This window comes from Eucalyptus grandis, chromosome 4 (assembly GCF_016545825.1).
Source record: "Eucalyptus grandis isolate ANBG69807.140 chromosome 4, ASM1654582v1, whole genome shotgun sequence".
NCBI lineage: Eukaryota > Viridiplantae > Streptophyta > Magnoliopsida > Myrtales > Myrtaceae > Eucalyptus > Eucalyptus grandis.
In genome coordinates this window covers 3,352,341-3,380,123 of record NC_052615.1, presented here as the reverse complement: position 1 = coordinate 3,380,123, position 27,783 = coordinate 3,352,341, and the positions used below count along the sequence as shown (strand labels likewise).

The 27,783-nt window shown below is 41.2% G+C and overlaps 2 protein-coding genes and 1 pseudogene across 2 annotated transcripts; all 3 read left to right on the top strand.

Annotated features, from left to right (window-relative positions):
- Nucleotides 1–110: 110 nt before the first annotated feature.
- LOC120292940 (mediator of DNA damage checkpoint protein 1-like) lies at nucleotides 111–8,247 on the top strand. The gene is made up of 5 exons (XM_039311503.1): nucleotides 111–151; nucleotides 272–672; nucleotides 1,807–2,066; nucleotides 7,289–7,526; nucleotides 7,577–8,247. The coding sequence occupies exons 1-5, from the start codon at nucleotides 111–113 to the stop codon at nucleotides 8,245–8,247; spliced, it is 1,611 nt and encodes a 536-aa protein (XP_039167437.1).
- A 13,959-nt stretch (nucleotides 8,248–22,206) lies between these two features.
- LOC104440691 (splicing factor YJU2-like) lies at nucleotides 22,207–23,777 on the top strand. The gene is made up of 7 exons (XM_039311502.1): nucleotides 22,207–22,233; nucleotides 22,390–22,518; nucleotides 22,605–22,754; nucleotides 22,953–23,087; nucleotides 23,216–23,281; nucleotides 23,436–23,489; nucleotides 23,580–23,777. Exons 1-7 carry the CDS (start codon nucleotides 22,207–22,209, stop codon nucleotides 23,775–23,777), a joined length of 759 nt encoding a protein of 252 aa, XP_039167436.1.
- Nucleotides 23,778–24,221: 444 nt separating this feature from the next.
- Nucleotides 24,222–26,318, top strand: LOC120292939 (annotated as a pseudogene).
- Nucleotides 26,319–27,783: the final 1,465 nt, after the last annotated feature.

Sequence of the window (27,783 nt, the reverse complement as noted above, 5' to 3'; positions counted from 1 at the left end):
GGAACCGGACCTCGAAAAATATACCGGCCCCATTGGGGCCCTGGCCGCATTCCCCACCTGACTACTGCGGTGCCTTCCCCTGGGCTGCCAGGGTGCGGTACAGTGGGATGATGGTGCGCAAATTAAGTTGGGGGGTTCTTTTTGGTCTTCGGTAAAAAGTACACGAAAAAGCAAAAGGTGAAAAGTGAGTGAGGAGAGAGAGAGACAAAAAACGAAAAAAAAGAGAGAAAAAAAGGGGAAAACCCTAATCGGGACTGTTCATCTTCCCGAGGGTTCCCCCCGGCCTTGCCGGCGCCGCATCTCCCCGGCGACTCCCCCCTTTTGACCGCACCGGCGGCCGAGCCGCCGACCTTCGCCAGTTGCAGTCGCCGACCGCTGCCCCCGCGCCGCCGCGGGCGCACCACCACCGATCCGCCTCCACCGCGTCCGCCAGCCCCCGCGAGCAGCGCCGCCGCCCTGTCGATCTGTTGCCGGAGCTGCAACCCGAAGCTCGCGCCGCCCCGACACCGCCTCCGCTCGCCGCCTGCAGATCTGAGATCCCCACAGCAGCCGATCCAGATCCGACGCCGTCCCTGCCGTCCCTGCAGCGCCCCACCGTTCGAAACCCGCGGCCCGACGACCCACGATCCGCGATCCGCGCTCCTGCTCCGTCGCCCCTCCTCTGCCCGCGAAGTCGCTGCCGCTGCCAAGCCGAGATCCAGACGCCAGAGCTCCTCGCCGCGCAGCTATCCCCCCGCGACGCCCCCTCGCCGGAACCCTAGCCGGCGATCTTCCCCCTCGCTGGAGCCCCAATTTGCAACTAACATGCAAAGTTATTTTTTATCTAAGAGTCCCAATTTATAGTAGACCGATTAGATATTCATGTAAAGTAACGAGAGAATGATTTTATTGCTACATACAGAAAAATTTAGGGTTGAGGAACTCGATTACCCTAATTAATCAACTAGTGCCATGCATTTTATACCATTCATGAGTTTTAAGATTCAATTCCTAAGGAGGCTAAGGAAACAACAACCCATGTATCAAAATGACACAATCGAAACAATGGAAATGTGCAATCAACAAGCCAACATTTGTTTCCATGAATATTCAATCCCTATTGTAAAGCTTTGAGGGCTTATTCAATTTTGAGCATAATATTTTATTTTTTTTTGAGCACTTTCCCAATTTTTAAGAGAAAACTATTCAAAAACTAATTTTTAAGCTTTTTTCTAACTTTAAAAATAAAATAAAAAATTTCGGAATTTTTTAATCTTTTTCTAAATTAAGTTTTAATCCGGAAAATAGGGACTCGGACTGGGCTAAGTCCGAATGTGGATCTAGCCTGGGCTTGGAAGGCCTGGGCTAGTAATACCAACTGGACTGAAAGAAGCGGTCTCCGAGTCCAAATTCAATTAATCTAAGCCCAACCCAGATTTACTAACACAAAGCTCAAGCCCACTTCCTATTTTTCTGTTTTCTTCTCTATTTCCCTAAGCCCTTCAACGTCTCCTTGCGTTTCCACTACCCCACGACAAACCCAGATAGAACACACCAAAATGCAAGACGACCGCATGAGGACTTCAACAAATCAAGGCTCATCATTAGACTAACACATCAGTATATCGCATGATACAGATTCCGCCATCAAGCGGTCATGACCGAGACCCCCCAAACGAAATCGGGAAACGACTTTCGAATCTGGCTAAAGAAATATCTGAGCAAGAGGCAAAACGACGTCGAAAATCCAGGGCTATTCAAACTTTGTAGATATAAAACCTGGCTAAAGAAATGTATTCAGCCATCAGTAAAAAAAATGTTGTACAGGACAAAGTGCATCTACGGATCCTTGGAACAATCCGGAATCCGAGACCGATAAAGCGACCGGTTTTGGTTCGAGCATTCCCTCAAACACGCGGTGTGCACGGATCGAGAAGAAGACATCGAGCTATAGCCGGCTGTCCCTGTGTTGCCAAGTCGGGATCCTCGGGAAGACGGCGGATCGAACCGACAGATCCACTCGCCAGAAATCGAACGCCGTGAGGAAGGGGAAATCTGCGGGCTCGGTGGTGCTGACTAGGGCGCCGGTTTGTGTCGAAGGCGGTCGAATGACGCTCAGCCGGGAACGAACCTTTTTGTCTTCTTCTCTTGGCCTCCTCATTTTTCTCTTGGTCGTGCGTCTAATACTCTCTCTCTCTCTCTCTCTCTCTCTCTCTCTCTTCCTCTTTTATGGTACTTCTCCACAGTTCGACTTGTTGAACGTTCCAAGGCGGAGGCCCTTTGCCCTCTGGTCTCCCGTGCGCCGCGCCGGCCGGTCCTTGGCCTACACCGGCGGTCCTCCCCTTGCTCTCTACTCTGCCGCCAGTCTGTCCTCTGCCTTGGACAGAATTGCGGCATTGAGCTCCTCCCCGAATTTACAGCTTGACCCGTCACTTCGCCGCCCATTCTTCCCTTTTAACCGGCAGTTGCTTTCGCCGTCCCTAGTCGCACGTGTGAATGGCCGGAGGGGAGGAAGGAGGGGCCAGGCCGAGGAAGAAATAAGGAGAATGGGCCTGGCTCGGGCGGGAAGGAAGAAAAGGAGAGGGGGAGTAGGCCGGGCCAGGCCGGCTCCTATTTATTAATTATTTGTTGTTTTGTTATTCTTTTATTATTTTTATTAAAAAATTAGTAAAATTTAGCAATATTGATGTAGATTATCCTAATGCCTACATGCTATGTAATCTAATGAAAATTCTTTTTGATAGGGTAGAGTCAATCCCTAATTTGCTAATAGGCCTCTGAAATTTAGGTGTCAACAATAATTACACAATTCCATCAAGCCATAGAATAATCTCTAATAATCTATTGGCACATAAAGAACATCTAAGTCAAGCATATTTGATGATGAAAATTAGTATTATCATATGTGTTGCAATTATAACTCTTACGGCAAGCCAACTTCTTTTTATATTTTTCCTTGATTGATTGATGGTCAAAATTAGCATCCCAACATCCAATTCCAAATCGACTACCTTTTACATTTGTTTGGAACCGCAATTGCAAATGTACTCTTGGATGCTCATCTTACTTAACCAAATACTTTCATGTGTTATTGGAAAAATCTCAAAATTATTGCAAGATTATTTTCTCTTGATGATTTTATGGTTATAAATATGGTTATGAGTGTATATTGAGTCTACACGAGTGTACTATATTTTTTAAAATTCATAGAAGAGGGCTACTTTTTAAAAACCCTCCAATGTCATTATATCCGTAATCTGAGATGTAAAAAGGGACTCCTATTAGAAAATAATAGTTCATGGAGTGAAAGAAGAATAATTCTCTATAGAGATAATCGTTAATTCTTCTTTTCTAGTATAGCCATACACCTATACCATATAAATTCAACATTTTCAATTTCCCAAGATTTAGACAACTCAAAAGTTATAGAAGTAACATAATTGAATATGCAACGATCTTATTTGACAAAACCTTATTGAAATAAACATAGCAATGTATATCCATGGCATTGCGAAAAACATGTCATCCTTTTTGGGTTGCCCCTGTAGTTGTACTTCATCATCTTGTGATGATCCACAAAATCCCGAGGGTTAGCTTAAGAGGATTGACAAACACTTTGTGAAACTGTTCCACTGAAATTCCTTCCACGATAAAATACATTTCACTGGAAGTTGTTATTCAGTTTTTTACAAGAGGAGACAAATTATATGATGACTCCGAACAAGAAATATTATAGGAATACAAGAAAACTGATAATTTCACTTCAAACAGAACTGAAAATACGTAATTTTTGCCAGTATTTAATGGACAACAAAGCCTAAGGACATACAAAATCTGGTTGGCGTGAGTTGTCAATTTTGATTAATTGGAAAAATTATAGGGCTAATTAGATGCTAAGTTTATATTGTATAATATCTTTATTTTGAAAATCAACTAGATTCTTAACCTAAGATAATGCATAGCCTAGAATAGTTTTTTTTGGTAGTTTTTTTTCTCTGTACAATTATGTATATTTTGTACTCATTTAGAAAAGATATTGAAGAGAGAAAAGCATCTCTATTCATCATGGTATTGAAGTCGAGATCCTAAGGTTTTTTGCTATGATCAAACCTCGACACAAAAATTAGAATAGGGAGGAACCAAACCTAATCAAAAACTATATAAAAAACAATTGATTTAGTGGTGCACCAACAAGGCGAGAGTCCTTCTACAACTGTCATCCTTAAGGATTTAATGACTCGAATAACACAAGTCTTGACCCAAAATCAAACTCAATCTAGGCGTTAAGCAACGATTCTTCCATTACACATATTGGCGTTAAGTTGGATGGCACCAACTATGCCTTATGGTCCTAAGTAGTTGAGTTTTATATCTCTGATAAAGACAAGTTGGGATATATCAATGAGGACTTTCCACAACCTCAACCGACGGATCCAACCTTTAGGAGATTGAGAATTGAAAATGCAATTATGAAGGAATGTTGATTAATTCCTTGGATCCAACCTTGATAAGCAATTTTATTTGGTAAAAGAACACTTGAAGTGCCAAAATTTGGCATGAGAGAATACCTAAGTGCTAAAATCGGAGCAAAATAGATCAGTTAAGTGCCAACGGTGAGAAATTCCAACCGAAATTTGACGTGGCAATTTTTTGGCTAGATAAGTACAAAACGACATCATTTTACACACCGACGTGATTCCACAAGTGCAAAAATGACATCGTTTTGCTAATATAGTTAGATAATTAATATAAATATTAATTAAATTAAATTTAAAACTAAATGTATTTATATATTTATTATTTTAAAAAAATGAACATTGTAGGCGACGAGGGCTAACCCTTCACTGCCTCCTCCCCATGGGGAGGGCTGCAACCCTCACCCCTAATTTGGCAGCAGCGAGGGCCCTCACCACCGGTCGGCGGGGTCGTTGACCCCCGGTCCCCACCATCACCAGCATTTTCTAGCAACATTGGGGAGGTAGCGACAAGGGCTCGGCCCTCACCTTCTACCTCCTCCTCCTTTTGTTTATTTTGTTTATTTTTTATTTTATTTTCATAAGTATGAATATTTTAATTTAATTAATATTTATATTAAAATTTTAAAAAGACAAAACGACGTCGCTTTGGTTCTTCATCGCCGACTCAGCTCTTTGGCATGCCATGTAGGCGAATTATATTATTAAAAAATTGACATGTAGGATTTTCGACCACCTTCACTGGACTTGGCACTCAATTGTTCCATTTTGAAAAAAAATGACACTTAAATATCATTTTTGTAACTTTTGGCATTTAAGTATCCCTCCGTGCCAAGTTGTGATACTTCAGGTGTTTGGCTCCCAATTTTATTTGTTTTCCAATCGCAAAAATGGCATGTCATTCGATTTCTACAACTTTGTTTGATGGAACTAACTCCTCTCAAATGTATAATTTGAAAAGACATGTGACTAGAATGACACAAGCTAGAGGACCAATTGAAGCACATTATAATGGTCTTCAAGATTTATAGAGAGAAATTGACTTTTGTCACCTTATCCCAATGGAATGTCCCACTGACATAGAGAGGTATAACTTGGCTATATAGGAAGATAGAGTCTATATTTTTCTTGATTATATTTTTCTTGATGGGTTGGATGATCGTCTAGATAAGATACGGGTTGATATGCTTCAAATTTGACCATTCCCTATGGTTGAACAAGCCCATGCTCATGTCCGAAGGGAGGATGTAAGACAAGTAGTTATGATACTAGGCATGAAATTTACAAATGCCAGTTCCATGGCCTCCAAAGGAGTCTAGACAGAACCTTAGGGCGCGTTTGGCAACGATTCTCCTTCCCGGGAGGTGATTCGACTAGAAATGATTATTTTTTATTCTCGTTCCCAGGAACCGATTCGAGTAAAAAGCGCATTTGAATCGTTTAAAATTTTGATTCTGGAATAGAATTGCGTTTGGTACCGTATTAATTGATTCTATTCCAAATTAATTTCTTTTGATTTTTAAATAAATTTTAGATAATTTCTTTACTTTTTTACTTTTTTTTTCTTTTTTTCCTTTTTTTTTTTTTTTTTTTTTCTTGTTTTCCCTTTTTTTCTATTCTTCTTCTTCTTCTTCTTCTTCTTCATTTGGCCGGTCGCCGGACCGGCAACCGGCCGACGAGGGCCGGCGACGCTCACCGGAGCGTCGCCGACCCTTGGTGAGGTCGGCCTTCGTCGGCCGAGCCTCGCCGGTGGCCGCGAGCCTCGCCGGCAGGCTGGGCGAGGCTCGCCCGGCTTGCTCTCCGGCGAGCTCGCTGGACCTCGCCCGGCTCGGCGAGCCTCCGGCGACCGGCGGCGAACCGGCGACCGGCGGGGGGCGGCGGGCGGCGGCGAGCGGTGGCGGACGGCAGCGGGCAATGGCGGATGGCAACCGAGATGATGAAAGAGAAGAACAAGGGTTTTACGTTTTGATTCTTTTTCTGATTCTCGGACGTAGAATCAAATTTTTTTTTATTCTCAAATCTTGTCCAAAATCGTTCCCGGGAACAAATTTGTTCCCGGGAACAAAAATTTTACCAAACGCGATTCTCGTCCCAAACTGATTTTGGGAACAAAAAATCAGAATCGCACCATTTTGGCACGTTGCCAAACAGCCCTTAGCGACCACCAACACTCTAGATTTTCAAACCAGTTCTTCCACTCTGGGAGGTGAAAAGATGAATATAACAACAAAGGCCAAGGCACAATTGGAAGGAGGCTTTACACAATATGGAAACATGAAGCATACTCGTTGTTGACACCTAAATTTTGACTAATCATTTAATAATTAATTGCATGAAAATTTAGGGATTAATCTTTAACCCCTAAAAAAAAAGAAAGTAAAATTGCACTTTCATATAGTCGCATTTGCATCGATACTAAAAGGCAACAAGACGCAGCGGCTCGTGGTCGATTACATGCACAAAAAGACGGTCTCTCTCCACTGGGTCCGAGCACGCAAAAGAGCGAAAGTCAAAAAAAAAAAAAGAGAGGAAGGAAGTTCTTGCATGTCCGTTGTCTCTCCTCATTAATGCATGCCCATGCACGCACAAATTCGACGAACGTACGGATTCTAGAGGAACCCGAGAAGCAAAATGAGCCCATGATATAATATTATATAATATGCTCTCTCAAGTGTGGGTTGTCGTGAGAAGTAAACTAGAAATTTGTTGAAGGAGGAAGCCAATAATAAACAAGACAAGTCAAGAGTTGCGGCTATCCTATAGAAGGAAGGGACGTGCAAAGGAGAAGCGCCCACTGTTCTTCTCCTTCGCAAGATTTTCCGCTGGTTTCGCAGCCGCGTCCGCGCCGCTCCACCGCTCCTCCGCCGTCACAGCTGCCAGACCGAAGGCCGAGCCACCGCACGCCCGAGCGACTCTACCGCTGCTTCGCTCCGCCCGTAACTGCAGCAAAGCTTGAGCCCCCGTTCGTCTCCGAGCGCGCCACCGTCTCCGCCCGCCACCGCCGCTTCGCAAGCAGCACTTCCGCAGCCGCGAGCACCCGACGGGCCGCCCACCACCGTGACTCGCAGCCCGGTCCCGTAGCCTTCCGTGGGTCTACTCCTCAGGTTCGCTCGGTCGTGCAGCAATCCGACCCTCGCTGTGCGACGCCGGTCACCCCGTGCGAACACCGCCACGCCCGCCTCGCTCCGCCACGCTCCCACCGGCGACCCGGCGTCAGCCCACGCCGACGCTGCCCGGAGCTGAAGACCAGCAACCCGACGCTACAACCCAAGCCGCTCCACCTCGCCGACGCCCAGCAGCCCGCGCCTACGCTGCTCTTCGCTCAAACACCAGCAGCACCCCCAAATACCTCCGCACTCGCAACCGCGCTTCGCACGCCTGCGACCCGGCCACGACGCCGCTCCGCTGTCCTCATCCCGTCCGTCTCGTGAAGCCGCCGCTGCCCGACGCCATTGCTCTCCATCGCCGCTCGGTCCCTCGCGACACCGGCGCTCGTGAAGCCACCGTCTCGCCCGCGCCGCACTTCCGCCCCGGTGCCCCAAGCTGCTCCGCCCTTGCCGCCTCGCTTTCCTCTCGCCCGACACCGCTGCACGCCGTTGCAGCAACCGCTCGAGTCCGCCTAGCATCGCCAGCCGCCGTCCCCTCTTCGAACGACGCCACCACGGCAGCCGCTGCCCGCTCCAAGCTTGCTGCCCTTCGCCGGAGCTCCGACGATCGCGCCCACCGCCCACGGTCGCCGTCGCAGCAACAGAGCCATCCCACCCGTGGTCTAAGTCTCCATCGTGGTCCATAAAACACCACCCATTAAGGCAAATTTGGAAAAAGTTCAAACTAGGTAGGTTTATTTTATTAGGTAGATCCATTTTATTTTATGTTATTGTATCTTTAATATTTCGCTTTTATGTTGTGTTATTTTATGTCTTCGTTTCTTTATTTGAATTAGTTCTTGATGCATGTTTGAAAATCCCGGACGTACCACCTAATTCGCAACCGCACAATAATTTTTTATTTCATCTATAAGGCTTTAGATGGAATAATTAATCACGTGGGAATAAAATTGATATTTTGATCTTTAAGGCTTAAGATCAATTTATTAATTTTATTAGCGAAACAATGGAGGATTTGGTATCTTTTAATTGTTTTATTCATCTAAAAAAATACAAAAAAAAAAATGCATTTGCATTTCATGTAGATTAGAATTGATTTTCCTAGATAAAATTACATGATAAAATAGATAGCTTTTTTAAAAAAAAAAATGCATGTTTAGATGGCATCTAGGTTAGATAAAATCTTTTGAATTAAATTGCATGATGAGATAATTTTCTAAGTTGAGATAGGAGTTAGATTAGTCTAATCCTAACTTAAAATAGATAATGTCTCGCTTTAGTTAGATTTTTTTATATTTTAGCAAATTTTAATTACGAATTTTCATTAAAAAAATCATGCGCATGTCATGTAGAATTAGGTTCATGAAATGCACGTCATTTAGTAATTATTGCTAGGTTCATTTAATTAGAAATTGCTCGTCATTAGAATTAGGCCATTTGGTTAATTTAGATTGCACATTTAATTATTGGACAATTTTCATTTCGAATTTAATGAAAATACCAAAAAGAATTAATTTTATTGCTTATTAAGAAAACACAAAAACATCGCATTTGCATCATATAGTTTAGGCCATATTATCATGTCATATTATTCCATGTTAGATTAGTAGCATGCATTGCATATTGCATGATTTTTATTAAATAAGTGAAAACAAAAAAAGAAATTGCGTGTTATTAGAAATCATATCTACATCCGTTGATGTGAATTCTGATCTAACAATGCAGATGCTTTCGTTGCTACGAGGTAAGTCCCCGCATTTTTTTTTATTTGCTTTCCTTGGGTGTTAAATTGGTGTATTGCGCACCCGCATGATCACATCACATGTTAGGAAAATAGATTTAAAATCAATCCAAAATTTCCTGCAAAAACATTTTTGAAAATAAAAGAATGGTACCGAAAGGGTATTAGAGAAATCTAGTGTAACCAAGTCCCCGAACTCACAATCTCTGGTTCGTAGGAGTGAAGTAATTCTTCCATTACTTTACTTGGGTTTCTAATCGACCCACCAAAAATAGATTAGTGGCGACTCCATGATAAACATCATTTGCATATTAAGAACTTGAACTTAAGTCGCGAATTGGTATGGGCTTGGGAGAGCCCGAGTTAAGTCTAGGCTTAACAATCCATTAACCTAAACCGTAGGTGGTGCACCCGAAATTTAGGTCGCGACAGCTTGGCGACTCCGCTGGGGACTTGAGTTGAAACTCTTAGTGGACTTAGGCCAATTTTCTTTTTGAAAAAATATTTTGTTTGGCAGCGAGGATCCCAGGTACGTCTCTAATGTTTAAGGTGTTAAATGTTCTTGCAGGATGGGAGGTATAAGGGGAAGTGTTTGCTAACCTTTGTTTTGTAGGGAGGTATAGGAATGTAAGGTTTACTTTCACATATGAAGTGTTGTTTGATATAAACTGTTGTGCATGCCTATGCATTTACACTTACACTATTGCACACACAACCTGCCGCCGGACTTGGGCCGCACTAGGACACTTAGGATGGTATTGAGTTGGATACGACTTCGACCGCGAGGCCGCGTAGTAGAGGTTGCCCAACTCAATCCCGAAAGCTTTTTCTTGGTGTCAAGAATGTTTACCTCTACCCGCGAGACTGCGCCGCATTGGGGTATCATTCTTGATTGAGCCGGAGTTAGGAGGACTTGACTCAGTATGCGAGACTGCAACTAGTCATCCCACCCTGTTAACTTCACTTTGCTAAGCCTGTCTAGAGTAGAAATCAAGCCTCACATCTCATGTGATTGCCATTGACTTTCCTCGGTGAGGTAAGTCTTCTATCCCCATACTATGCAATTTACTTACTTTGTCATATTTTTAGTCCGTCCATGACAATCTTGGTCAATCATTGATTTAATTCCTTTGTCAATTACAAATAAAATGAGGAAATTGTCATGGAAAATAACCAAAAAAAAAAAAAAAAAAAAAAAAACTTTAGAGAATGTGTTTTCAATTCGAGTCTTTATTGTTTCAAAATTTGGTTTTTTCTAGTTTAGGAAATTTGGTCTTGCTAGGTGTTTATTTTTCTAACTCTTAGGAAATTCCCTTCTTGTACGAACTTTTCATGAATAAAAAAAAAAATGAAAAAAGTGATTAGATCATTGTCATGGATTGACTCTTTATTTACACCTCGTGCTTACATATTTTCATTCAAACTAGGTGACAACAGATCCCCCACGTTCGCCTATTGTTACATGATCAAGAGCTGAAATGGCCGATCAAACTGAAATGCGTGATCGTATCTCTACTGTGGAAGATCAACTCCAGCAGTTAGTTACCTCTATGCAACTTCTGACGACTCAAATCCAGTTCCTACAAGCAAATCCGACTCTTACACCTGCTCTCCCCGAGATAGTAGTTCCGAAGCAGGAAAACAAGGCCCAAGTGGGTGATGACGACATGCCCAAGCTGGAGGATGACCCATTGCCAGTCATTGTTGACAAGGCCAAGCTTGACAACATCCCTAAGACGGAGCAAGATGAACGCTTCGCAAAGCTGGAAGAGAAAGTGAAGCAATTGCAAGAGTCACAGAGTTCACTCTCGTTTGACTTGTCAATTTATGAGAAGGTCAAGGTACCAAGCAAGTTCAAAATGCCAGAGTTTGAGAAATACGATGGCACTTCTTGTCCAAAGGCTCATTTGCAGATGTACCATATACGCATGGCCCAACATGTCAAGAATGAGCCCCTCATGATCCAATCATTCCATGCGAGTTTGACCGGACCCGCACTGAACTAGTATGTGATGAAGAATGTCAATCTTCTCGACACCTAGAATGAAGTGGCTGACGCATTTCTCAAGCAGTATAAGTTCAATATGGACATTGCACCTTCCCGAGAAGATCTTGAGAGGATGGAGAAGAAGATGAGTGAATCATTTAAGGAGTATGCTGTGAGATGGCGAAATCTGACAGCTCAAATCACTCCTGAGCCTACTGATAAAGAATTGATGAAGTTGTTCGTCAAGACTCTCCCGTATGAGTTTCGTAACCGGATGGCTAGCACATACGTCGAAAACTTCAACCAACTTGTTCCCGTGGGAGAACAAATTGAGACGGGGATAAGAGAAGGGTGGTTTACTGAGCCATCTAACAAGAGGTTTTCTACCAAAAAAGAGAAGGACCTTGAAGCTGAGATTAATGTGACATATTCTCAACCGAATCGTGATACATCCAATCGCACTCCAGCAATTAAGACTTCTACTGAGCAACAAGGTGGAGGACATCAGTTCTCTGGTCGACGACGTAATGTTAGAAGACAGTTCACACCTCTTCCTGGACCCCTATCCAAAGTTTTGCCCGTCCTCCAAAAGAAGGGATTACTCTCTACGGAGCCGAAGCGACCAAATCCTGAGCATTATCCGGCATATAATCCCTCTGAGAAGTGTGACTATCACATGGGAGAGGTTGGTCACTCCACTGATGATTGCTATGTTTTGAAGCATAGGGTCCAAGACCTCTTGGATACAAAGGCGTTCTCTTTCGGCAGTAATCAGAAAGACCCTCTGCCCAACCATGACGAAGGCACAAATGCTGTCACTGAGTGAAGAAGTTCTCATCTTCACACTCTTCTACAAAGGAGTCTTTTTTATGCTTTCTAGGATTTCAAGTTTTTAAGGATTTCCTGCTTTCTGAGACCTCAATTATTGCTTTCGTATCTAGGATTTGCTTGTTTGCATTTTCCATTCCAATAATGTAATCCATTACAATTTTAGTTCCAAATTTGAGGACATGACGGGGTACACCAAACCAGTCCGGTGACGATATCCAACAATAAAAAAAAAAAAAATCATCCAAGGAGAATTCTGAGGACTGGGCTTCTTCATACTTCCTCATCCAAAAAAAAAATTCAAAAAAAAAAAACATTTTTTGAAGCCATTTCCAAAAGCATGCATTAGGTTAGCTCTGTTTGATTTTCTAACTCATTTACTTCATGTTTCAGAGCATTTGGAAAAGGCACATCAGATGACAAATTGGGGGCATGACAGATTTTGGGGCAAAAGCAAGAATTCATCAAAGATCAGATTTTCAGCTTCAATTGATCAATTCGTGTGGGGCAATCCAAGGGCACCCATTGCTGAAACAGTCCCTTCCTGGGACAATTCCTTGAATGAACGCTTGAAATCATGTTTTTCATACTTATGAGAGCATTTTTGAGTGTAGTAAATTCTCCTTTTTGAAGTCTCAAAGCTTCTCATGCTTAAATTGTTGAACTCTTTTGGAAAGAGAATTTCGATAGTGGTTTTGCCTATTTAACTCACCAATTTCATGTGGAGATTTGTCAAGATAGACAATTCAATGGAGTGACATCAATGTTTAAGAACGCTGAATGAGACATGTCGGGATGATGAAAGGCAAACCATATCCTATACACAGTCCCATATTCATACACTTGTGAGATGAGTGTAGGAAGGTTCATATTCATAAGGTAAAGAATTCTCTCGCAAAAGGTACGGCATCCGAAATGATGAGAGGCAATTCATTTCTCTATCCCAAACACTACAAGTGATCCATTGCTTAACCCTTTTGAGCCCATACACTTATGGATATTCTTTTCAAATCACCCTGTCAAGAATCACCCCACATCGGGGCAACTAAGAGATAAAATTGCATCATGAGGTGAGTAAAATGAATTGAAATTTTCTTGCTCTCACTTGCATCAATCTTCAAGTTGTGCTATTACATTGAATTCATGTGTTAATTTAAGTGCCTTAGGATGACGAAGAGCATTTCTTTCTCTATCATATACACTTATACCCTTTGCATAGCCCACTTGAGCCTACAATTTCATTTCTTTTAAACCCAATTGGTGATCATCCCCCACACTGGGGCAAGGCAAAAGGAAGATAAAGACCCTTGAAAGTTTGAGTGTCATTCAAAGTGTAATCGCTTGACGCATGCATTGTGCGCAAGAATTGAAATCAAAATAGAACTAAAGGGCATGAAAAAGCAGTGTGCCTGGTAAAAGCAAGGCTAATGCCCATGAAAAAAGAAGTGAAGAGAAAATGAATGAGAATTAGGGGCATGAAAGCAATGTGCTTGATAAAAGCAAGATCAATGCCCCAAGAGAAAAATCAAAAATTGGTTGTAGAAAGTCGTATCCCTTGCCGAGATGTTACAATCAATGGAGTTTTGATACGAAGAAAATCTTTGACAATGAAGAAGAAGATTGGTGGCAATGTCAAGATGATTACCAACTCTGATCCCTCTAAACACATTTTGAGCCTAATGAGCCTTTCGTTTCTCAACCCATGAACCTAGCCTACGTTACGTCCATTGCAAAGTCTCTTCTGATTAGGGCACTTGAATTAACGTAGGAGTTCACATGTCTTAAGCATTGCTCGAAGAAGTGCGAGCAAGATTATTTCTTTCTCATTTTGCAGGGTTCTTGACTTGTAAACCCGAAGATGATTGCTGAGTTGTCCTTTCAATAGCCTTGACTCAAAGAGTCCCTTTGTTAAGCCGTTGACTGAGCCCTCATTATGGTCCCTGTTAAAGACCTCTCAGATTGGTAAGATCGTACCGCTTGCGAGAATACTCGGACCCATGTCAATATGATAAAATTGAGTGATTCTCATAAAATAGTCATTCTAAATGAGAGTGAGTGAAAGTCCTTTCTAACCGAAAGTCTCTCATTTAGTATTTTTAAGAAATCCATGTCATGAGTGAAGATTGTCTTAAATGATAATTCTCTCCAATGGAAATTTGGGTGATGCAAAGGTCATTATGCATAAACCCTGATTGAGTTGATGAAAACCTCACTGAATTTTGAAATGTGCATTCTAGAGTTGCTTAGATTGTCTTTGATGAATGCATATAAGTTTTTGCTCTAAATCATGTCTGACAGGTAATTCAAGTTCCTTTCAGAATGTTTCATGATATTAAGAGATGAGAAACCTCCACCATGAGATGAAAGACTTCCACATGATATCTAAATTCCAAAAGACATATCCCCAAGAATTAGAGATATCACCAGGTAAGTATATCTCTACCATACTCTAAAATACTTGTCATTGTGCAGGTATTCTCTCTCAAGTGCATCAACACTTGACTTGGTCAAGTTGTCCAGTTATATCGACCTGGTGTGCTTTCGTAGCCCAGAGTCCCTCTTTATCGACTCGGTGTGCTTTTGTAGCCCGATGTCCCTTTATATTGACCTGGCGTGCTTTTGTAGCCCAGAGTCTCTTTATTGACTCGGCGTGCTTTTGTAGCCCGATATCCCTTTATATCGACCTGGCGTGCTGTCATAGCCCAGAGTCCCTTTTGAAAACACCGACACTCGACTGAGTTGTCCCCCAAATATTTTCCTCCAGATTCAATCGATTAAGGCGACCGAAGAACGATTCGGGTCCTGGTCGATTGACCTCTCAAGGCAAGGCGGGCGAGAAGAATGGTTCGGGTCCTAGACAAGCAAAACCTCGTTTAGGCGACCGTAGAATGGTATGGGTCCTAGACAACATTTATTGCTCTAACAGGCGACCGTAGAATGGTACGGGTCCTCGACAACACCTATTCCCTATTTTAGGTGGCCGTAGAGTGGTACGGGTCCTAGAAAGTGAATCCCCGTTTAGGCGACCGTAGAATGGTACGAGTCCTAGACAACATCTATTCAGGCGATCGTAGAATGGTACGGGTCCTGGAAGGTAAACCCCATTTAGGCGACCGTAGAATGGTACGGGTCCTAGACAACATCTATTTCCTCATTCAGGCGACCGTAGAATGGTACGGGTCCTGGAAAATGAATCCCCGTTTAGACGACCGTAGAATGGTACGGGTCCTAGACACAACCAAGCAATGCTATACTGGGCGACCGTAGAATGGTACGGGTCCTGGGAAAGCAGTCTTTTTGCAAAGCCATGTTACTATTCTGGGCGACCGTAGAATTGTACGGATTCTGGACATGTAACACCAATCTATCTTGAGTTACTCGAAGGTAAGTTATTCCAGGTTAGTTCCTTTATCATTTTCATTAGCATTTTCATGCATCATATAAATTCCATTTAAAACAAAAAAAAAACAAAAAAACAAAAAAAATATATATAGTCCCGCCAAAGTATCATCCATTGCATGTTCATGATCAAAATTTAGGTATCATGTTATCTTTGAATGCAACCTCTGCGAGCTCACCTACAAAGAGGGGCAGCTGTTGACACCTAAATTTTGACTAATCATTTAATAATTAATTGCAAGAAAATTTAGGGATTAATCTTTAACCCCTAAAAAAAAAAGTAAAATTGCATTTTCATATAGTCGCATTTGCATCGATACTAAAAGGCAACAAGACGCAGCGGCTCGTGGTCGATTACATGCATAAAAAGACGGTCTCTCCCACTGGTCTGAGCACGCAAAAGAGCGAAAGTCAAAAAAAAAAAGAGAGGAAGGAAGTTCTTGCATGTCCGTTGTCTCTCCCTCATTAATGCATGCCCATGCACGCACAAATTCGACGGACGTACGGATTCTAGAGGAACCCAGAGAAGCAAAATGAGCCCATGATATAATATTATATAATATGCTCTCTCTCAAGTGTGGGTTGTCAGGAGAAGTAAACCAGAAATTTGTTGAAGGAGGAAGCCAATAATAAACAAGACAAGTCAAGAGTTGCGGCTCTCCTATAGAAGGAAGGGACGTGCGAAGGAGAAGCGCCCACTTGTTCTTCTCCTTCGCTGGATTTTCCGCCGGTTTCGCAGCCCGCGTCCGCGCCGCTCCACTTGCTCCTCCGCCGTCACAGCTGCCGGGACCGAAGGCCGAGCCACCGCACGCCCGAGCGACTCTACCGCTGCTTCGCTTCCGCCCGTAACCTCCGCAGCAGTTGAGCCCCGTTCGTCTCCGAGCGCGCCACCGTCTCCGTCCGCCACCGCTGCTTCGCAAGCACTTCCGCAGCCGCGAGCACCGCGCAGCTTCGCCCACCACCGTGACTCCGCAGCCCAATCCCGTAGCCTTCCGTGGGTCCGCTCCCCGTGTGCGCTCGGTCGTGCAGCAATCCGACCCCTGCTGTGCGACGCTAGTCACCCCGTGCGAACACCGCCACGCCTCCGCCTCTGCTCCGCCACGCTCCCACCGGCGACCCGGCGTCCGTGAGCCCACGCCAACGCTGCCGGAGCTGAAGACCAGCAACTGATGCTACAACCCAAGCCGCTCCACCACGCTAACGCCCAGCGGCCCGCGCCTATGCTGCTCTTCGCTCAAACACCAGCAGCACCGTCCCGAATACTCGCACTCGCAACCGCGCCTCGCACGCCTCGCGACCCACCCACGACGCCGCTCCTGCTGTCCTCATCCCGTCCGTCCGTGAAGCTGCCGCTGCCCAACGCCATTGCTCTCCATCGCCGCTCGCCCTCGCGGCACCAGCAGCCCGTGAAGCCACCGTCTCGCCCGCGCCCGCACTTCCGCCCGGTGCCCCAAGCTGCTCCGCCCTTGCTGCCTCGCTTTCCTCTCGCCCGACACCGCTGCACGCCGTTGCAGCAACCGCTCGAGTCCGCCTAGCATCGCCAGCCGCCGTCCCTTCGAACGACGCCACCACAAAGCGGCCGCTGCCCGCTCCAAGCTTGCTGCCCTTCGTTGGAGCTCCGACGATCGCGCCCACCGCCCACGGTCGCTGTCGCAGCGGTAGTAGCCATCCCGCCGTGGTCCGAGTCTCCATCGTGGTCCATAAAACACCACCCATTAAGGCAAATTTGGAAAAAGTTCAAACTAGGTAGGTTTATTTTATTAGGTAGATCCATTTTATTTTATGTTATTGTATCTTTAATATTTCGCTTTTATGTTGTGTTATTTTATGTCTTCGTTTCTTTATTTGAATTAGTTCTTGATGCATGTTTGAAAATCCCGGACGTACCACCTAATTCTCAACCGCACAATAATTTTTTATTTCATCTATAAGGCTTTAGATGGAATAATTAATCACGTGAGAATAAAATTGATATTTTGATCTTTAAGGCTTAAGATCAATTTATTAATTTTATTAGCGAAACAATGGAGGATTTGGTATCTTTTAATTGTTTTATTCATCTAAAAAAAAATACAAAAAAAATGCATTTGCATTTCATGTAGATTAGAATTGATTTTCCTAGATAAAATTACATGATAAAATAGATAGTTTTTAAAAAAAAAAATGCATGTTTAGATGGCATCTAGGTTAGATAAAATCTTTTGAATTAAATTGCATGATGAGATAATTTTCTAAGTTGAGATAGGAGTTAGATTAGTCTAATCCTAACTTAAAATAGATAATGTCTCGCTTTAGTTAGATTTTTATATTTTAGCAAATTTTAATTACGAATTTTCATTAAAAAAATCATGCGCATGTCATGTAGAATTAGGTTCATGAAATGCACGTCATTTAGTAATTATTGCTAGGTTCATTTAATTAGAAATTGCTCGTCATTAGAATTAGGCCATTTGGTTAATTTAGATTGCACATTTAATTATTGGACAATTTTCATTTCGAATTTAATGAAAAATACCAAAAAGAATTAATTTTATTGCTTATTAAGAAAACACAAAAACATCGCATTTGCATCATATAGTTTAGGCCATATTATCATGTCATATTATTCCATGTTAGATTAGTAGCATGCATTGCATATTGCATGATTTTTATTAAATAAGTGAAAACAAAAAGAAAAAAATTGCGTGTTAATTAGAAATCATATCTAGGTCTGTTAATGTGAATTCTGATCTAACAATGCAGATGCTTTCGTTGCTACGAGGTAAGTCCCTGCATTTTTATTTATTTGCTTTCCTTGGGTGTTAAATTGGTGGATTGCGCACCCGCATGATCACATCACATGTTAGGAAAATAGATTTAAAATCAATCCAAAATTGCCTGCAAAAACATTTTTGAAAATAAAAGAATGGTACCGAAAGGGCATTAGAGAAATCTAGTGTAACCAAGTCCCCGAACTCACAATCTCTGGTTCGTAGGAGTGAAGTAATTCTTCCATTACTTTACTTGGGTTTCTAATTGACCCACCAAAAATAGATTAGTGGCGACTCTATGATAAACATCATTTGCATATTAAGAACTTGAACTTAAGTCGCGAATTGGTATGGGCTTGGGAGAGCCCGAGTTAAGTCTAGGCTTAACAATCCATTAACCTAAACCGTAGGTGGTGCACCCGAAATTTAGGTCGCGACACTCGTGAAACTTGCTTTAAGTTACATTGGTACCTAGAATGGTGGAAAGAACTCAAGGCATGAAAAGATTCTAATAATGGGTTGGGATGAGCTTCTTTGGTAAATGCAGAACTTCACCTATCTTTAATTCCACAAGTGAAATCAACAAGTAATTCAACTCTCAATAAGCAAGGTAATCATGATTATGCATGGGTTAGCTATAATCAAGATAATTACAGTGGATGGATTGTGGACTCGAGAGCAACTAACCACATGACATTCAGTTCAAATGAATTCATCAAGATTACTAACCAAGACAAAGTAGTGTTGCCAATGCTAATGGGGTCATACACCTTCTTACAGGAGCTAGGACTATTGCTCTCTCACCCTTTTTCTCTTCATCCAATACTTTGTTGGTTCCATATCTCTCGAATAAATTGATGTTTGTAGGCCAAGCTACTGAAGAGCTAAATTGCGTTGCTCTAATCTATCCTACTTTTTATCCTTTGTAGGATATTCTCACAAAGGAAATGAATGGGTGTGGTATCAAGAGAGGGGGGTTATACTACATGGATGATTTTAGTCCTAGTAAAGCAAACAATGTGCAATACTCAACTAATATCAAGGGAAGATAGATTTGGCTAGGGCATCGTTTATTGGGACATCTGTCATCGGTTATATGAAGTACTTATTTCTTAATCTATTTTCCAACTTACAGGAATTAGCTTTTAAATGCGAAATTTGCATTTTGGCTAAAAGTCATAGTGTACCTTTCCCAATAAGCCTGCATAAAAGTGATATTCGCTTTGTGTTAATTCATTCTAATGTTTGGGGACCCTCTCCAATTACTACTGTTTTCAAAATTCTTTGGTTTGTGACATTTGTTAACAATTGTACTCGAATGACTTGGTTATACTTGATGAAGCACAAAGTTGATGTTTTGGGAATGTTTCAAACTTTTCATGCTATATGATTCATACTTGATTTTTAGCTAAAAGTCATATTTTTTGTTCTGACGATGGTGGAAAGTATGTTAATAGGGAATTTCAAAATTATTTCAAGAATCCCGAACTTCTTTATGAAACCTCGATACTCAAACACCACAATAGAATGGAGTTGTCGAATAGAAAAACAAACATATCTTATAAACTACTCGTGCATTATTGATTGGTTCACATATATTGAATAGACACTGGGACAATGCATTGGTCATGACAATATATCTATTGAACCGTATGCCTTCAGAGGTGTTGAATTTTAAGACTCTAGTATAAGTTCTTTCCAACCATGTCACTTTACCATCCATTTTACTGATTCCTCTCCAAGTTTTGGGATGTCTTGCTTTTGTTCATCTCCATAAAAATCAACATACTAAGCTTGACCTTTGTCCAGTTCACTATTTTTTTTTTAGGATATGGCACATAAAAAATGGGATATCGATATTCCAATCCCGCCTCCAAGCGTACGTATGTCACCATGGACATAACCTTCATGGAATCTAAAAGTTTTTTTTTTATTTTTTATTTTTTTTATCATTATCAGCATCCAATTCTTCCTTTTGGGGGGAGATACTAGTTGAAAGATAGAATTGGTGGGATTGCGTTGTATCCAAAGACACTCTAGTACAAACTAAAACTAGACAACCTAACAGTCGAGTGAGTGAAAAAAGTGAAGCAATGGTTAGTGAGGAGGATAGGATTGATATTGAGCGAGAAGCTAGTTAAATAGTAAGAATTGACAATGATGGTACCACACAAATTGTTGAACCCCTCACTCTTCGGTACCCAATGACCCATCTCCTAAGAATATTCTTGAGGTAAGCTCTCCTACTACACCTTCTTCTCTTGATGACTTGAATACCTTTGTCAGTTACTACTTACATTTCAGGCAGAATCGTTGAAAGTCCCCAAATTAGTACTCACCGGATTTTGAGGAAAGGAGATCAAAATATCATATTGCAACTCATGTATCAACTTGGAGTTATCAAAACCTCTCTAGGCATTTGAATACAACATGTCTTCAGTCCATGTTCCCAATGGAATACAAGAAGCCTTAGTAGATCCGAAGTGGATGCAATTGATAAAAGAAGAAATGGAGGTGCTAAAGAAAAATAAAACACGGAATCTTGTTCCATTGCTGGATAGAAAAAAAGACAATTAGGTGCAAATGGGCTTTCTCCATTAAACATAAGGTGGATAGATCTATTGAAAGATATAAGGCGAGACTTGTGGTAAAGGGATGTACACAAACATATGACATAGACTATCAAAAGACTTTTTTTACCAATGACAAAATTGATCACTAACAAGGTCTTATTGTCTCTGGCTGCAAATTTAGACTGGTCATTATACCAGTTTGATGTAAAGAATGTCTTTCTTTATGGCGACCTTGAGGATGAGATTTATATGGATATTCCACTAAGGTACAGTGTTTTCTAAAAAATAGGGGTTGTGTCTAAGTTGCAACATTGTATGATCTAAACAATCACCCTGCACATGGTTTGGATAATTCAGCTTGGTTATGAAGAAGTATGGTTTTTAATAGAGTAATTTAGATCATACTCTATTCTTAAAATAACGACGGGGAAAGGTAATGGCTTTAATAATTTATATGGATGACATGATTATCAAAAGGAATAACATGGGAGAGATCTCTAGACTCCAAAATAGATGGGCGATGGAGTTTATAATGGAGAATCTTGGGGGTCTCAAACATATGGCATAGACTATTAAGAGACTTTTATGAATTGATTGATTGAGAATCAATGTCTTTGGACTTAAGGGCATGAATCCATAATTCTTTGCATGTGATTTTTAGATGGATGTTATAGGATCGATGCATTACGTAAACCAAAAGGATACACCTAGACCCTAATTGATACACAGGGTATGGAACTTTGATACATGATTTATGTGGCTGTGGGCTCTTAGCTAACTAAGGTGGTGTGATTCTCTCATGGTGTTAGTATTGATATGATAATTAATTTATGGTGCCATCATGAATTGATTGATGCCATAAAAGATATGCTTAAATGAATCATGATTCCATACTTCAAAATTCTTGTATAGAAGAATTTAAGTTTTTTTTTACAATGAAATCATGAATATTACTAGTGTACTTAAGAGAAAAAAGAACTTGCTAAATTTGTTCGTTCAGCTTCATCCATTCAATACATTGGCAATAAATTTATCTTCTTCTTCTGCCGATAATAATGAAGTAAAAAATGGAACAATTGATTGAGAATAACTAAAATTATTAATTTCTAATCATGCACGAATTTTATAATATTTGGGTATATTGGCCAAGGTAATTCGCAAAATTCAATTGTGGTCGATTCTTTTCTATTTAATGAAAATTAGGGAATGCCTTACTTTACTTATCCGGATAAGTGACTTTTTTGCCTATTTGAATTAATTGAATCTAAACCACTGAGGGTTCGCCTTAGTGGCCACCCTTCCAACTTGGAAGGGGGAGGTTGGGGTTCAAATCCCCACATTCTCAGGGGAGGATTGGGGTGGGGACAATGAAGAAGAAGAAGAAGAAAATTAAGGTTCGGATGATGCTTCTGAGCAAATTAAGAAGAAGAAGAAGCAAATTAAGGTTCGGATGATGCTTCTGATGAGCATCCGATGCAACACCTGCGGGAATTACATTAACAAGGGTACCAAGTTCGAATTCGAAGAAGAAGAAGAAGAAGAAGAAGAAGAAGAAGAAGAAGAAGAAGCAAATTAAGGTTCGGATGATGCTTCTGATGAGCATCCGATGCAACACCTGCGGGAATTACATTAACAAGGGCACCAAGTTCAATTCCAGGAAGGAGGACGTCGTCAGCGAGGTCAGTTGCACACCTTCGATTATGTTTCCCAATTCCAAGTCGTCAAGTTTGTTCTAACTCTCGGTGTTCTTTTGTTTTCGGAGCAGACGTATCTGGGTATCCGGATATTGAGGTTTTACTCTAAATGTACCCATTGCTCTGCTGAGCTCACCATTAAAACTGATCCACGCAATTCTGATTACCTCATGGAGTCAGGGGCCACGAGAACTTTTGAGCCCTGGCATCTGCAGGATGAGGTACAAGATCTTTCTTTTCTTTTTTCTTTTTTTGGTAAAGGGTAATATATAAATAGAGGAAAGGCCAAATGTATAAATAGAGGAAAGGCCAAATGTACAAGATCTTGTCTTTTGAATTTTCTGTTTTTTTTTTTTTTTAACAGTTTGTTGATCTTTGGGAAGTGTGTGACTCGGGCCTCTTCATTTGGGTCTGGGCAGGTGGTGGAGGGTGAGAAAAGAAAAAGGGAGACTGAAGAGATGCATTATCGCATCAAGTACTTGGAAAATGAAACTTTAGATTCCAGGAGGGAGATGGACACTCTGGCGGCGCTTCATGAAATGCAATCTGTGAATGTGAGTTTCTTGATTTGAATATGTATTTGTACAGATATCGATATATGGTAATTGATTTCCTTGCTTTTCTGTTGCTTAGAACTTTTTATATTCTTGTGGTGCTAAAGGGTGGGCATTATTTTTTCCAGTCTGGGCTTGCAACCGTGAGCACTGATGCAATGCTGCAGGGCTTACAACGTACATCTTCTGCGAAAGTATGAGTTGTTTCTCATCTGCTTTGAATTAGCATTCTAAATAAAGTGAGGAGGGTCAAAGCTCTGGCCACTGTCACTTTGTAGAATTCATTGCTCTTCTTACTTCGACTTCGACCTGATTGTCGGATTATCCCTGACTTTGTTGATATGACAGGAAGGGAAATTGGAGGAAGAGGACGAAGTGCTTACTAAATCAGTAGTATTCCATGTTAGTATTCTTTCTATATTTCACTGAACTTTTTTTTTTTTTTTCATTCTTTGCATTTATACTTATTGCTTCCCTGAAACTTTCTTGCAGACATCCAAAAATTTCGTCCGTAGGGTCGAACATGAAGATTTGACTCAACCTTATGCTAGTAATGATGAATCACTGAACAATACTCTCAAGGTTAGTAATGCTGTAATAGTCAGCATATTTGCTTCCCCGTCGGCTATCTTTAAGGGTGTGAATTTGTTGAGAACAGTCTTAAATGTGTTGCGCATAACTTCTGGTTGAACTGGTCATGTGCTCAATAAGGTGCCCATGTAGAAGTTTATAAAATGTAAATGGTACTTTAATCTACATATAATCTTAGTTATATCTAAAAGTTTGAGCTCGTTTGAAGATACTATATTGCAAAATCTTTGTTTTTGTGATCATTGATCCCTGTTTCAGTATGGAATAAATTTACAATTGTCTTGCTTCACTTAAATTAGATGTATATGCATTAACGATGTGATCTCTAAATATACCGCTTTCTTTTGGGTTATCACCCGTTGCTTAAGATACTTTACTGACCTTCCTTCTGAACAAGACTCCCTAGATAAAGCTTCTTTGTCCAAATTTCTCGGCAATTTTTTTGAGGGTTTTTCAAATTAGAGGATTACATTGTGTGATATTGCTTTCTATGTGGTCACTATGTCAATTATATGCCACTTTGATGCCTAAGTTTTGAAAAATATGGCATTGATAGTTCGTAGTTATGCATGGCACTTGCTAATTTTCATTCCTAGATGTCTAGCTTTACTGGGCTTACTGGCTTCAGGGACTACTGGGAAGCCAAAAGGAATTGCCATAAGCCATTCAGCGTTGTTCATACAATCTATGGCAAAAATAGCCACATGTGGTTACAGTGAGAATGATGTACGCCCTTCCCAAGTTTCTTCTCTTTTGTTGTCTTCATGCTTGTTTAGCAATCGGAAATTCTATAATCATTGTCAAGATAAGTCTCAAGTGATTGTCTCCATATTTGGAAGGTCCCCAGGCAATTGGAGTCAAAGTAATATGACAAGTGAATTTCTTTTTATTCAATTTTTGCAAGTTTATTTGCATACTGCTCCTTTGTGCCACATTGGTGGTCTCTCATCGGCCATGGCCATGTTAATGGCTGGAGCTTGCCAATTTCTTACTGCCCAAGTTCAAAGCTAAAACAGCCATTGAGGTTACAGAGAAACATGATGTCGCTGCTTTGATCACTGTTCCGGCCATGGTCGCTGATCTAATATCCTTTCTCAGGTTATCTTTAAAGAGTGATCTTTAACGAGCAATGTAAATACTAAATATAATGTGTAGAGAGCATTGGCCACTTACATCATCTAAGTTCCAAGTTTTGCTTTTCGAGGGATACTTCTGCTTAATTCCTAGTTTCCTCAGGGAGAAGGGACCATGGAAAGGAAGACTGTGTCAAAAAGATATTAAATGGCCGAGGAAGTTTGTCAATTGATCTTATCAAAGAAGCTGGCAACTTCTTCCCAAGAGCCAAGATTCTCTCAGCCTACGGTGTGCTTCCTCTAAACCATAATGCTGTTAATTTTACTACTTCAATGCTAGTTAGAGTAGAACCTGCTAGCAAAGTGCATTGAACTTCTTTCCTCATCATACTATTTTTTCTCCTCTGTTTTCTCAATATGCAGGAATGACAGAGACTTGTTCTTCACTAACGTTCATGACTCTCTATGACCCACATTTCTCGTTTTCCTACCAGCCCCTTCATTTTCATGTCGGAACAGATCTCAGTTCAGTTCAAAGACCACGAGGCATTTGGGTCGGCAAACCTGCCCCACATGTTGAATTGAGGACAGATGGTGATGATTCGATTGACGTTGGGAAAATTCTAACCAGAGGTCCATATTTGATGATTGGTACTGGCATCAAGTTCGGTCATCAGTCTCTAAAAGTCATTCATGGTTTGACACTGGTGATGTTGGTTTCATTGATGAGCATGGTCAGCCGTGGATCATTGGTCGAGAAAGTGGTCGGATCAAGACTGGGGGAGAAAATGTTTACCCTGAAGAGGTAATAGAATTTATCATGTATGAATTGGCTTAGAAATGATTTTTTTTTTTTCTTGGACCAAGCATAGATTTCTGATGGGTAGAGGCAAATACTGAACCTGTTTTATTTTTCTATGTTTTCAATGAACCTGTTTATTTTCTCAAAATCATGTTTAGCTACCATGAAAAGATAGACTCTCTGCTCATTTTCCTGGGACGTGTTCTTGTTTCACAACATAGGTAGAGGCAATACTGTTCCAACATCTAGGAGTAGCTGGAATCGTCATCGTAGGAATCCCTGAAGCTCGCCTGACTGAGATGGTTGTTGGATGTATTCCTGTGAAAGAGAACTGGCTTTGGTCTGATAAAAGCCATGAATTTGGAGCTGAAAAAGAAGAACGTTTGTTGTCTGATGAAATTCTTCGACAGTACTGCAGAGACAGGAACTTAACAGGGTATTGCTCTTTCAAATATGCAGCTACTTTGATCCTAAAAACTCTCTCTCTCTCTCTCTCTCTCTCTCTCTCTCTCTCTCAAACACACAACCCATGCACACGGTCACGTGAACTTCTAGGCGTATGTTGATTGATTAATGTCTTATCCATCATTATCGATCTTATCAACCAAAATAATATATCATTACTTTCTTTGCAGGTTTAAGATACCAAAAACTTTCATTCCTTGGAAGAAGCCTTTCCCGACTACTACGACAGGAAAAATACGAAGGGATGTAGTTTGCCAGGAGGTCATTTCTCATGTTCGGTTCATACAAAGCAATTTATGACTGCTGACACTGACTTCCCAATTGAATGATGAAATATGAAATGACTCCAGTCTGGCTCTTATCGTTCTTCAATGCAAAACTCCCTCCCATACAGATTCTGCATCAATTTTTTAGAATAGGATTTTGCATCAGCCGTAAAATTTAGGAAGAAAGATGGTGGGGAATTGAGGTTTTCTGTTTGAGGGCTTTGAAATAGCCGATAAGCTCGAAATCACCTCTACAGCTATTACCAGAAGCCTCTAAAACCAAAAAGCCGCTTAGCACAAATACCTCATGAGACACCAAAACAAGATGCTGTTCTCTCAAAACACAAAAAAGCTTGAACAAACAGGTAAGCTTGAAGACACAGGATATGCTAAACTTGTGTTCAAGAGAAAACGAGCCGGTTCAGCTCTAGCCACGTAGTCATATCCACTCGTGCAATACTTATTGTACACACTCTTGACACTCCTCGCTTTTTGATGGAAAGTCACCTTTAGTCTCAAGCATTCCCTGTACAAAGGAAAATTAACCAAAAGGAAATGACTCTATGTCCCTAGAGGATATAAACAGAGAGATGAAAGATATAATAAACAATAAATTGAAGTCTCTCCCTACTTACAAGATTCGTAAGGCACTACAATTGGTTAACTACTATAGATTATACAGCATGGCTTACACCCTTTAATAGTGGTCTGGGCAGTGTAACTTGCAGCAACAATGATATTGAAGGTTGAAATGTGAGGGTGTCACGCTAAACTAGGCAAAGATTGACGAAGAAAAAGGACAAGTGCTTGATTTGTTCGGAGGTACAAATAAAAACCCAAATCAAATCGTGTTCGATACTAATGAAATAAGATCAAGGGAAAATTTCAAATAAGGGTTTGAATTGCTCTCATTTTCTCAACTATGGGCTCAAAGTGGACTTTATTTTAAATAAGGGCTTGAAGTGGCTATATCAGTCTCAAAGAATGGCCTGAAGTAATTATGATTATTTCAAATAAGGGTTTAATCTCTCCCATCTTTGGGGAGGGCCAGTAGGCCCTCGCCTTTGGTCAATAGGGGTCGCCAGCCCTCACTTAGACTTCGGCAACCCTATCGGCCGTCGTTGTCGCTGCCACCCCACTAGCGATGTGGTGGCAACAATAGGGGAGGAGCCTTCCCGCTTGTGTTTTCCTTTTTTTCTTTTTTCTTTAAGTTTTAGTTTTATTTATTTTTTACTAAAAATGAAGAAAAAAATTAAAAAGACGAAATTACCCTTCATATTTGGTGAGTTCGGATCCTTATTTGAGATTGATATGGTTACTTCATATTCTTATTTGAAACAATGCCTACTTTGGGTCATTGTTTGTAATTTTTCCTAAAATCAATTTATAACAACATCAAATAACATTAATATAATAAACCAAGTACCTTCTCATCAGATTTAGTTTCCTTTAAGGAACTTCCAAATAAATGTGGACGAAGTCGCAATTGACAAGTCATA

What these genes read in the sequence shown, in the direction of transcription:
- LOC120292940 (XM_039311503.1), top strand. Translation starts at nt 111, where the DNA reads ATGGTGCGCAAATTAAGTTGGGGGGTTCTTTTTGGTCTTCG. An exon ending in GGGGTTCTTTTTGGTCTTCG is followed by an intron (nt 152 to 271) that starts GTAAAAAGTACA and finishes CATCTTCCCGAG; the next exon opens with GGTTCCCCCCGGCCTTGCCG. An exon ending in GCCCCTCCTCTGCCCGCGAA is followed by an intron (nt 673 to 1,806) that starts GTCGCTGCCGCT and finishes AATGTTGTACAG; the next exon opens with GACAAAGTGCATCTACGGAT.
- LOC104440691 (XM_039311502.1), top strand. Translation starts at nt 22,207, where the DNA reads ATGAAGAAGAAGAAGAAGAAAATTAAG. An exon ending in CCTGGCATCTGCAGGATGAG is followed by an intron (nt 22,755 to 22,952) that starts GTACAAGATCTT and finishes GGGTCTGGGCAG; the next exon opens with GTGGTGGAGGGTGAGAAAAG. An exon ending in ATGAAATGCAATCTGTGAAT is followed by an intron (nt 23,088 to 23,215) that starts GTGAGTTTCTTG and finishes TATTTTTTCCAG; the next exon opens with TCTGGGCTTGCAACCGTGAG.